This window comes from Sturnus vulgaris, chromosome 3, assembly GCF_052056855.1.
Source record: "Sturnus vulgaris isolate bStuVul1 chromosome 3, bStuVul1.hap1, whole genome shotgun sequence".
Taxonomy (NCBI): domain Eukaryota; kingdom Metazoa; phylum Chordata; class Aves; order Passeriformes; family Sturnidae; genus Sturnus; species Sturnus vulgaris.
This window is the reverse complement of record NC_142245.1, coordinates 18,159,535-18,172,460: the sequence shown is the minus strand read 5'-3', so window position 1 is coordinate 18,172,460 and position 12,926 is coordinate 18,159,535. Positions and strand designations below refer to the sequence as shown.

Here is a 12,926-nt window from a genome sequence, read left to right as displayed (position 1 = left end):
GATCTTTAAACAGCTCTGACCCAGCTCAAATAAAACTGAGCATATTTCTGCCCAGAACAGCTTTATGCTAGAACTTTTATGCTCCTTTCTTTCAAGTCTGCAGTGACAGAAGGTTCTGGATCTCATCAGCTTTGCTGAAATGCTTTTGCTGTTCCCTCTTTCCCTCCCCTCCCAAAGCTGAGCTTTGCCTATGCAATATTACTCTCCCATGAGAGACAGCAGCCTCAGGAATCAAACTTAGCTTTTCCAAAACCAAATGAAGCCAAACAAAGAACCACAGTAACCCTACTTAAGACACTTGAATCCTAAGAAAGGTTTTTGCTATTTATTTTTAATAAAGAAATTCAGCTAGTCCCACCTTTTGGTCCATTCTCCAGTGCTTCTTCCAAAACCTCAGGATCCAACTCTTTTTCAGGGCTGTCTGCATGTGCACTGGCCTGCCCATTGACAGATGGGGTGTCCCCTGGGGCAGGGGTGGTCACCTTCGATGCAGTAGTCAGTGGTGTCCCTGTTGCTGCCACCACTGCATCCTGCTGCTTCTGTAAGGCTGCCTAAAACAACAGGAATTTAAGTCAAGTACAACCAAACCCTCACAAGGTGTCAGTTTTACACCTTCCAGCAGAAGGTATAAAGACAATTTAAAGAAAAAACCTCTCCCTTCACCCTGCAAGGGGGTTTGACCCAAAAGACCAGAACCAGCACACATTAACCAGTTACATCTGCTCAGTCCCAAGGGATATGAGATCACTTGGTTTCAGGCTGGTAGATACAACTTGAACAAAAAAATTCAACTTTCAAATTAATTACGGTACACACAAACTCTTGCACTTAACTATGGAAGATTTTCATTCCTGTAACATTTCTATCAAAGCTGGAAGTGTGACTTGTTTGCTGGGGGTTTCTTTTGCTGGCTGGAAGGGTTCCATCCAGCCTAAGCTCATCCAGGTCTAAAAGGAGCTGACTATTGAAGGCCTATTAGCGACTTGTCAATTTATGAGCTACACAGAGAACTCTCTCGAGCAATCTCCCTGTCCCTTATTATCAGTCCTGAAAGACAACACAGGCTTTTTTGTAGGGACATGGAAAAGATAAGTGACAGTGCCACTTTAAAGGATAACCTAATAATCACTAGATTTTGACGAGCAAATGGAATATAGGTACCCTGCAGGGAATATGAACACAATACAGAAAAATAGCAGTTAAGATTTCAAATTTAAGCAATTACACAGATGCTGTCCAGACTTCACTATCTACTACAGCAGTTTTGTGCACTCAGAGAAAGGGGTGTGAACTCTTCTACAAAACTATTGCACTAGCCTTTCCAAGATTAATTGCATCAGAAGCTGATCTGTAAGCAGAACAGCACTTTCTAACTGCACTAACAGATCCCATGCAGCTGACTCACAGGCATCCAAATAAAGTACTCCTCAGAAGTGTTATGGAAACTACATTAGGGAAGTCAAAAAAGTAATTATAACAGGGCAGAAAGCCTCTGCCTTTCCTACACCACTTCAGTTCCATCATAGCTTGGCTTAGAAGGGTGCTGTAGAGATGATCTAGTTCAACACCCCTGCCATGGGAATGGACACCTTCCACTAGACCAGGCTGCTTCAAACTCCATCAAATCTGTCCATGAACACTTTCTGGGATGGGCCTTCCACAGCTTCTCTGGGCAATCTGTGCCAGTGTCTGATCACCCTCACTGCAAAAAAAAAAAAAAGTCTTCCTTATGTTCAATCTAGACCTACACTGTCACAGATGAAAACCTTTGTCCCTTGTCCTGTCACTACAGGCCCTGGTAAAAAGGTCTTTCTTCATGTTTGTTATAAATCCCCTTTAGGTACTGAAAGGCTGCAGTGAGGTTTCCCCAGAGCCTTCTCTCCTCCAGGCTGCACAGCCCCAGCTCTCTCAGTCTGCCTTCACAGCACAGGTGCTCCAGCTCTCTGAGCATCTTCGTGGCCTCCTCTGGACTCGCTCCAACCGGTCCACATCCTTCTTATGTTGGGACCCCAGAGCTGGATGCAGCACTGCAGGTGGGGTGTCATGAGAGCAGAGCAGAGGGGGACAATCACCTCTCTCCCTCAACTTTCTGGCCACGCTTGTTTTCCTGCATCCCAGGATGGACTTCTGAGCTGCAGAAGTCCATTGCCAGCTCATACCCAGTTTCACTCACCAGTCCAGCTCTGCAGAACAGCTCTCAACCCATTCACCCCCAAGACTGTACTGATACTGGGGAGTGCCCTGACTTGACTTTCTGCAGGGGCCTTGTTGAATTTCATGAGGTTCACATGGCTCCCTTCCTTGGACATTTCTTTACTGAGGGCATCAGCCTACACAAAATACAAATGACTTAACAGGAAATTAGTTACTGAACTTTAGGTCTCTAGCTCAAGAACAGACCTCAGGCTGGCAGCTATAGTCTGTCCTCCCACCCAAATCATGAGCAGTTTTTTGCAGGCAAGCAACTTCATCAGGAATTAGTACTTGATGAAGTCAGACAATAGGTGCAAAAGGAGAGGGAAGTCAGCAGTGCTCAGGCTGGCAGGGAGAAGCAACCTCCAATCCAGCAGTGATGCTACAGTGCTGTATGGGCATGCTCAGCTAGAAACACAGGGTTGACCACAGCCTGCTGCTCTGCACAGATCTTCAGGAGAGTCACCTGAAGAGGTCTGTTCGTGTTCAGATGCACTAGTATGTCATTAAATTACACACACACATCACCAATGCTGCAGCAGAGCGGTTCACATTTCATCTCTAATAATAATATTGAACCAAGTCATTAATAAAGACTGCTGAGAGTTTTCTTCATTAACAGCTGCTTCAGAAAACTACTCCAGAAGATGAAACAAATAAAGGGGCTTTGGCATTTGAATCTGAAGCAGCATTAGTCACTAGCATGGTAGCTCTCTCTCCCTGTGGCAATTATCTTTTCAAGGAGATAACAACAGACAAGTTAATGCGTCTCAGTGACAGCCTGGGTCACACAGCCCACGCTCCCCAGTGACAGCCTGGGACACAAATGCCAGGTTTCCCAGCCATACCTGCTGCTGTGCTAGCTGGACCTGGTAGAGCTGCTGCATGTACTGCTGGTAGTGCTGCTCCTGGAGCTGCCGGATGAGGATCTGCTGCTGCTCGTAGTTGCCGGGATACTGCTGTGCCGCGTACTGCTGGAACTGCACGGCCGTCTGCGAGTTCAGCGCTGCCATGATCTGCTGCCTGCCAGGGGAGCACAGCACAGCCTCACCAACACCTCAGGGCACGGGGGAGCCCTGCACTTAACTGGCTTTGAGGCCACTTAAATCACTTAATTCCATTCTGCAAAACCCAACTAAAATAAGTCTACGTAATGGACCAGAACCCAGAGCTAACGCTCAGAGAAGGGAGTAACATTTTCTACCCAGTGCTTGGAAACATCAGATGTTAAAAGAACAAGAGCTCTTGCATAATTCCCAATCTGTAGTCTGATAAAGAGGTGTGCTACACAAAACCCACATGACTAAATTTCTCAAACAAGCAAAGATAAAAACCCACATATGCTTTCTCCAGAAACTGTCCTTCCAGCAGACCTTCTACAAGTATTGGTAGGAACAAACCTGCTGGGGCACAGCACACCAATGCTTTTTGGTGAATCTAAGAAAAACACACCGATTCACTATCTTAGTTTTCCTGGTCAGTATGCAAACAAATATGAAAAACATGACTGACAGTGGCCTAACTCAGAAACAAACAAAAGAAAAAGCTGCCAGATGGGGCATCTGCAACTCCAGTAAACTCAACTGCTAAAACTGCAGGAGGAACACATGGGTTACATATGCACAAGCTGTTTTCCTCCTCTCTCTAAAGAATTAACAGAAATTCTATGGCTAAATGACAAGATAGATCCAGGGCCTGTCTCATGTTACGTCCATCAGTGACCAGCTATCAATGTTTCAGAGGAAGGAAGAAGTATCACAATTGCAAGAAAAATTCTTTCCTTCTCAGTCTTCTTCCATCCCCAAAAACCAAGTTCTAAAGCATAAGTATTAGACTGGTCTAGTATCCCAAAAAGCAGGATTTACTGCTTTTCAGCAAACTATGACCAGTTTAGATACACTTGGTATCCACATTCCTTTTCTGTCTAAACTCTTTATCTCTGTAACCTGCTATGACCACTTAATACACAAGTCCTATTCATGTGAAAAACCCCATCAACTTCAAGGCATACCACACTTCTTGTTACTTAGCACTGTGAAACACTTTTCATGGTATATATAAATTTATGCCCGTCCCTAACACTCCTCTGGCTCTCACCACGTTAAACAAGCAGCAAAACTTGTGGTTTAATTATCTGCTCCCTTCTCAAAACCACTAAATAGCAAGCACAGGATCTACTTCAGAGACACCCCCTGCAAAGACATTTCTATGGTGAAAAATAGTTGCTGACTGATGTGGACCAGCTTTATTATTCTCCTAAATATTACATGTGCAAAGCCAGATCTGTGCTTTCAGCATCTGGATGTGATGGGAACAATGAAATATATTAGAACTGTATATTCCGAGCATACAATTGTCTCAAATGCAAGGCAGTTATTTTCTTTTAAATGTTTGTTTCCACCACTCACTTCTGTTGTTCCATCCGAAGTCGTTCCTCCTCTATTCTCCTCCTCTCCTCTTCCTCCCTCCTCAGTCTTTCCTCTTCTTCTTGCCTACGTTTTTCTTCTTCCTTTTGTAACCGCTCCCGCTCCTCCTCTTCACGCCGCCTTCGCTCTTCCTCTTCTCTTCTGCAACATCCACTCAATAAGCCATTTCAGCATTCCTACAATCCTAGGATGAGTTATTTTCAACATGCTGTAACCTGCCTTTTGCCTGTCCAGCGAGGCTTTTTGTCTGGTCCAGTGTATCTCCTCACACTTAAATTGGCCTGGAGAAGTGTCTTACTGGACACACGAAGACACCACATGGCAGAGTCCTACTGCACTGAGCAGCATGACAAGGCTAAATTCTGTGTTACAATTTGATATTCATGCTAACCTGGTACTATGCTACCTGTACAGCAGAAAAAATTGCCTGGAAGCTTTAAATACATCTTCCAAGTTTTCACACATGTTCAAAAATGATGTGGATACTATGGTTTAATAATCACACCTGGAAGCAATAATAAGACAGCCTTTGTCGAGCTGCTAACCCATACTAGAAGAGAAGTTTAAAACTGACAATTCAATATTCTCTGTATATTTAGTCCACAGACATCAGGACATTTTGTGAAGCATTTCTTCTTAAGCAGATGACAGTATCAGCAAAATCTTTAAAACTCCTAAACAACCACCCATTACTGGCAAAGCAAAAAGGCTTAAAGAGATCAAATGGTACCACAGCCACTTACACTTCAAGCATTTGCCTTCCCAAGACAACCCCAATCTAAGCTAGCTGTGATACTGTCCACATGCCAAGAGTTACACACTCCATAGATGCCAACACCAAAGCACCCAAATGTTACCTTTTCTTTTCTTGCTCTTCTTTCTCTATCTTGTGGGAAGTGACATACGTTGAGAACAAGTGGCAGCACCTATGTAGGAGCTTCACAAATTCTGTCATAGCTTTTTGCTTTGACATGTTTCCAAGGGCAGCCCATTCCTTCCTGAGAGAGAGAATTCAGCTGAAATAACAGACTCAACTCCTTTCAAGCCAGTAGTGAGCTCTGATAATCCAGCAAAGATAAAAAAGTTGGAAGACCAGGAACCAAACATTATCATTTGCAGTTTCAGAGAACCAACAACTTCTTCCCAAAGACAGTACAACGTTCTCTTCTGCTTGCACAATGTTCTCTTTTCTTCTGTCTTTCAAATAGACATAACTCAGCTCATACATGAAATTTTATACATCCCATCAACCCTACTTTGAATTCTGAACTATGTCTAAAAACTTCCCAGCTACAAGTGAACCTGAAGTATATTTTAACCTTCCTCCATCCTAGTTTGTGGAAAAAAAAGGTATACATTTTCCTGAATGAACAACCATGGTAACAACTAATGATTACAGCACTTCAGGTATTTGAAAGAAACAGCCTTGTTCTTCCTAAGAAAAGCTGCATCCTTTTGTGCAAAAGCAGTGCCCTGGGTCCACCTCAGAGAAGCCACTGCTGTGTTGCATGTTGCCTTCACTCTAGAACACTAAAAAGAGCAACAATGAACATGAGAAGTGCAGCCTGAGCTGCAAGCAACATGAGAGACATACCTGAGACTTCCCAGGTCTCATAAAAAATTTACTCAGAGTTTGAATGCATGAGGTTTTAATTTTCTGACTTCAGAAATTATCTTTGGTGCTAGAAAAAGCTGTGGTGAATGCTTCTACCACTGGCAAAAAAACTTGGCCTGCTGTAACCATGGCATAGAGTTCAGATGAAACATAGGCCTGCACATTAATGCATCTTAAACTGCTACAAGAAACTGGACTGTCAGTAGAGCAGCCTCTAGTGGGGTTGAAAAAAAAAAAACAAACCAATAATCTTCTGTTAGTTCCTGTACTGAACTGTGACTCACACTTCTAAGATGTATTTGAAGAGGCCACTTTGACTTTCCACTAGCACAGACACTTGAGATAACTCACATGCTTGTAGAAATTGGATGATGTTATCTTCTCACAGGAAAAGCAGAGTTAAGACCAACAAAAGCACTAGCCCTTTTACCTTCTATCATTCCCCAGCACATCAAAGAATCCAACTTCAGGGCAAGTGTCAGGGTTGTAAGGTCCCAGCAGAACCTGCTTGTGCAGTGCCACAAGTTTGAGCTTTTCTTCGTATGTTGGATGAAAGGCTTTGCCATCTTTTTCTGTAGGGAGAAAAAAATAAAGAAATGTTCACTGTTGTGATTAATTAGGCACAGAATATGAATGAGGATGTTGCATAACCATTACCATTATTTCCACCATATAAAAAGAGAAAAAAAATCAAGTCACAAAAGGTTAGACAAATTAAGTCAGTTCTATTTAAATAAAATAGAAATCTGTCCAGATAAAACATATCTACTTCAGCTAAAGAAAACTTCGGTGTAGAATGCTTTGCATCCCACTATCAACAGTCAGTCTTAGCAAGTCAGTTATCACATAAATATTTACATTAATTTGTTGAACATCACACCATATGGATCTATACCTCCGAAATATTTAAAAACCTTAACTGAATTCAAAAGTGTCTGCCAAGTCTACTCTGTTGTGCACAGGAAGGATTTTCCACAAAGAAAGACGTGATGTTAACTTTACAAACTGCTCTCCTTTCATGCTCTTCACATTGATGAAAGCAGAACAACCAAGGTTGAAGGCAAGGAGAATTGCAGAGAGGAAAGATTAAGAGTCAAAGAGAGTTCTCCTTGTGGGAATACAATTGCTGCCCTTGGCCAAGGCAGCTGGAATAGCCCCTCACAATGAAAAGCCTTGCAGCTGACTCTCCATCAGCAGGAACACAGACAGTGAACTCTGACAATAAAAAGGCACCATTAGCCTGAACATGTTCCAGTGGCTCCACAGGAGCATCTTCTGAAGCATTCCCAGTTAGATCTCACTATGCTTTTACTGGTAAGAAGATACTTGCATTGATTTAAAATGATGTATGAATTAGTCAGCTAGGACGTACCTCAACACATTTAAATTGTCAAAACAAATCAAAGAAACAGGCATTGCTTGCTGCAGGTCACTACACTGCTCATAAATAAGACATTTTTCTTGAACAGGAAAACAAATAAATAAGCACCATCTCCCTTTGGAAGGAGAAACGACTACTACCTACTACCAGAGGTAGAAGACAGTCACCTCCCATGACTGCAATGCTCTCCATGTAACTGGGAGCTGGAGACAAAACTGCCACTCATTCCCCGTTCTCCTTTGGAGCAAGTTGTTTACAGCCTCAAACTGAACAGTCCACACCTAAATTTCAGGCTGACACATACTGCAAAATTGCTTGGCTGACACTTGGGAACAGTTATTAATAGGGAAATAAGCAAATCTTACAACGAGAGAGGAAGGAAAATACCCCTACTACAGCTTATTGAGAAACTCAGAGCAAATACTTCTGGAAATCAGAAACAATCCCAGTGGGAAAGTGCTTGCAGGTCACAGCAAGACGCTATTTTTAACAGAGAAAATTCAGTACACTGCTGGACTTACTGAGCTGAAATATCACAAGGAACTACTACACGCATGCCATTTGCTTTGAGCCACAATCAAACGATTAGGAAGGCAAATATTTAATTACTTATTATCCATTCCTAGAAGTCCACATCACTCTTGCAGAATTTCAAGTATTTGCTCTTGTCCCAGTGTCATAAAACCTTGCAGCAAATACAACTGCCAGCTTCAAAACCAGAAGCCCTTCTCCACAAAAATATCTACTTCCAAAAATATCTGGTGGGGTAGAAAAGGGGGGAATGTAAAAATTGAACCAGAGTTTATTCCGTGTATACAACGAAAGGACAAGAGGCAGCTGACACAAACTGAAGTATAGGAAATACCACTTAAGCATTTTTGGTTTGTTTGTTTGCTTGAAGTTGTTTGGGGCTATTTTATGCTGTTGTTTTTGTTTTTTTAACTGAGAATGATCGAGCTCTGGAACAGGTTGCCCTGACAAGTTTTTAAGTCTCCATGACTGAAGATGTTCAAAACCCAAACAGAGACAGTGCCATGAAGCCTGAACTGAAAAGGAGGGCTAAACCTGACAATCCCCAGCAGTGCCTTCCCACCCCAAGTCTGGCATCCCTTAAGGATCACAATCACCACATTCTGGTAAGCTTTCAACTCCTGCTCTCAGGCCTTCCAAAGAGCCCCTTTGGCTTTTCCTCAACTCTTCACACTTTACACTCAACTCAGAATTTACTTATTAGGTAACAAGCACTTCCATTAGCCTCAATAAACAGCATCTACTTTGAAATAATACTTAATATCCTGAGGCAGTGTGCTACAAAGCAAGTCAACTGACAAAGGTACTGCACTGAAATTTTGCCAGGCTTCTGAGAAAAGTATGATTCTCAAGGGGGTCCCTATAGCACAGTTTACTTTTCACAACCTGTGTACCTACATCTGTCTGGCAAAACACACAGCTATTTGCTGTACTAAACTGCTACCTAAGCCAGATAGTATTTGAAATCACTCCTGAAGAGAGCTAAAGTGAAAAAAAACTTTCATTTCCCATGCAATGCACAGCACATCTGTGTTTTCACAGAACAGAGAAGTCAGACCTCAAGTCCTAATTACTGAGAAGCCAAAATCTGCATTTACAAAGAATAGTGACCCAAGGGAAGAACAACAAACAAGCCAGAGAGGGAAAAAGACAGAGGAGAAAAATACAAGACAAGCTTCCAATGACTTGTAGATAATGTAGCTTAGAAGCAAATTATCAGGAAAACACTTGCAGCCAATTAGACAGTGTAGTTGTTTCATACTAACTATTTTGCAGTTGAACTCTACAGCATAAACCACACCGTATAATAACCCAAAGACCAGGAATTGTTGGTGTTTAACTGAACTAGAGGACCTGAATTCATCTGCAGAGTCAAATATGCCAGAAAGAGCATTAGTGTGTCTAGACAAGCAGAAGTGCCAAATGTATCCAAGCATCCGTGAACGCTCCATTTAAGCAGGCATTACCCACACACCTCATACAGCTGTCGGGAAGTGGGAGAACATCAAAGAGCTCCAGGGAACACACTGAGAAATCCAAAGGATTGCACAGCAGTAATGCAGCAACTGTACAACCTTCCCTATACCACTGGTATCCCTGACACAACACGGCCAGGAAGATGCTCAGTTTTCAACCACAACAGAAAGATGAAGCTGTTACTAGTAACATGAGGGGCTCACGTCACTGTATGGCACTGTATTATTGACATGAATCGATAAAAGCCTGCAAATTTAGACTCAGAGGAGTTTAAAAAATATGCTTAAGAGATTGCAAGATACTGTTACTCCTCTGTAACTTCAGATTTTTTTCCCCGTTTAGAAACACAGCACACCATGCTGCACCTTCCATTCCAACTTCACCTACTGCACCCACTCTAAATGCCTAATTCCATCGGGATAGCATTCAGTGAATCATCTAGAAGTAGCTAGAAAACAATTTGTGAAGAATGATTTTTCACCTCATAGCTTTTAAAAGCAGAAGTCATGTTTGTTAATTCTATTCATTTGCAATGTTTTAATGAGCGAGACCAAAACTGAGAAGTGTGAGGATTGAACTGCTGCCTGCAGAGCCCAGTTCACTCTTACACTCCTAATCCTCCTCTCCTGAAAGTGTGTTCTGCATCAACAGAATTACCGACTGGCCCTTCCAATTAAATATGATCAAAGCTCAACTTCACAAATGTAGATACATTATAGAGGTTTTCATATTCTTGACAACAAGAGCCTACTTAACTTACGAATTACAATCATTCCATCAAATTAGTGCTCAAAAAAGAGGTCAAACTATTAATTGAGAATGATGTTCTGCTGAGGTTGAAGATGCATTCTTGTTAGGATAAGAGGAAATAACTTAGAGCAGTCAAAGAAAATTAGAGTACTTAACATTCCAAGAGAGCTTTTAGATACCAAAATGATATGGTTCGTGTACTGTCTGCTCAGATGTGCTGCACTGCAAATCACTTTAGACAGTGCATGAACACTTCAGGGACCGTCATATATTGAAGGTTGGGTGCAATGGTATTTCAATGACAGGATGTGGAAAACAACCAAGCCAGGCTGATCCTGGGAGAGATTTGCTGGCCGAGCTATGCAAGCCACCCTCTCCTGCTTCAGAACAGAGCACTGGTATAACTCAGCTAAGCAAGCAGAATAACCCATCAGAGAGAGACACTTCTACTGTGCCACATGCCCCAGGGTTCACAATTACAGGCAGTCCTAGAGACAAAGAAATATACTGTGACTGTAACACGACTGCTCTCCACTGCACACTGGATCCAGCACAGTGGAGCAGCTTCTTAATGGCAGCCAAAATGCTGCTTGACCTGCACTAGGCTGAACAGAGCAGGAAGGGAAAGAGTGCATAAGGGAAAGAAGGCTCCTGCTTCCCACAGAAAAACGGACTGGAACACTGTTACCATCTATTTTCTACGCCTCTGTTATTCTGAAAAGCTCTCTTCACAAGCCATTATGAATGCTAAGAAACGAAAAAAAAAAAAAAAAAAAAGATAGCGCACATCTCCTGCACAGCCTAAGGCCTGACAGTTGAAGTGACCCAGGGTCAAGCATTTTAGATCTGCTTTAGATTTGTCTTTATCAGAGAGAGAATAAAGTAGCTTTTGAATCTCTTTAATATCCTAGCCTAGTTTCTGTTGTGTTTTGCCCACGGCTTGTACACACACACTCTCACCCTGTCTTGTCTCTGAACAACTCTGTTGCCTGCAATATGCCACCACTGACAAGTGTTAGCAGTCATTGTAATAAGCTCGAACTATTTTTATCAGATTAAATTTCTTTTGGACAAAAGTACACCAGGAGTTACAGACAACTTGGGCTGTACATTGAAGCAGAAAAAAGCTGCTTAACTATCAGCATAGTTTTAGAAGAATGGTCAGAAACGAGGTTTCAGCACTGACCTCTTAACATGGGCCACCTTTCAGACAGATCCGCTGCCTCTTGAAGTACAGAAGGAATCCCTATTTGTCCTTGGCATGCACAGGGCTGCTAACCAAGCGTGCCCACTCCCACAGTTGTTCTGACAGCATGAAAATAATTTGGAAACGAGACCACTTATTTTTGGAGCTGTGCAGATATAGAACAAACTGGCAGAATCAGTAACCCAAGTATTACAAGCTCCTGTAGCTCCCCATCAGATTTATAAATAAAAATCTTTGTGTTACGTCACTTTTAGGAAAAAATCTACAGATGAAATGATGGGCAATGACTTTGTGTGAGTTATTCCAGCCACAGGGATAGAGAAACAAGGTTTCCACTGGAAAAACTGAATGGGGAAAACTATCATCTTATGAGCACAACCATGAATTATAATATACTGCAGAAGGCTTTAAAAATGAGCAGGAGTAACTGAAACATGTTGATATTAAGTTTTGATTAAAAAGAACAGCACAAAAAAAAACATTGCTAAGACAGCACAAGGCAAGGAACTGGAACCTACACACAAGTAACACCCCAGAGACTTAATCATTAGAGAGGAGATAAAGCCAGAGCATTAATTCTGTTAAAACATGATATAATAGATATAGGTTATTGCTACACAGCAATCATATAGATAAAGTAATTCACAGCATGTAACTCTTGCACTGCAAACACACTTTACAGGTGTGAACAGGTAAAAACAGGTCCTAATATTCTAACAGAATAGAATATTCTAATCAAGACAGAAAAAGACCATGACTGACCGAGACAAGGAATGTGCTAGTGCAGAGACATTTCTTTCTGCATCATTAAACACAATCAGTACTCTTTTAAGCAACTTCTTTTAAAGAAAGAAGTAAGAGACATTAAGTACAATGCTTCCACAACCTGATAACCTCTGATACAGGAGGGAAAAAAAAAAGATTTTATGTTTCCTTGGTTTTTTTTACAGCTTAAAAAAACCCCACCTCTGTATATTAGCATGCTAACAAAATAACTACTTAGTGGAAGGGTATCAGAGTCAAAGAACCACGGCTAAAGAAAACTGCCTAGAGCCTTACATGATCCTGACAACTACCAGGTACAGGTCAGCCAATGTGAAGAAAGACGACCCTGTCCTTCCAGCAGTGCTCGCCCTTAGAAGAGGCAGGCTCCCTGGGAGGTCATCTAACAACTGATTGCCACCAGACTGACCTTACCAAGTGCACAGCTTGTCTTCCCTAGTGCAGGCATGAGGCTGGACTCCCTGCTCCACCTGAAGCAATGTCTGCCTGAAAGCCACAGGAGCGACACACTGCTGAAACGCCCCCAACGCAGTGAGCACAGCTCTTCCCTCAAAATCCCACAGC

General features: G+C 42.2%; 1 protein-coding gene across 2 annotated transcripts in view; it reads right to left on the bottom strand.

The window, feature by feature from the left end:
- The window catches only part of ACBD3 (acyl-CoA binding domain containing 3), a 41,140-nt gene that overhangs the window by 3,528 nt on the left and 24,686 nt on the right, over window positions 1–12,926 (bottom strand). For both annotated transcript variants that reach the window (XM_088161109.1, XM_014877468.2), the window contains 5 exons: window positions 6,665–6,806; window positions 5,477–5,617; window positions 4,602–4,760; window positions 3,042–3,216; window positions 359–551 (listed from right to left, as the gene is read on the bottom strand). In XM_088161109.1, the coding sequence (XP_088017235.1) occupies window positions 359–551; window positions 3,042–3,216; window positions 4,602–4,760; window positions 5,477–5,617; window positions 6,665–6,806 (810 nt within the window). The remainder of the gene's footprint in view (window positions 1–358; window positions 552–3,041; window positions 3,217–4,601; window positions 4,761–5,476; window positions 5,618–6,664; window positions 6,807–12,926) is intronic.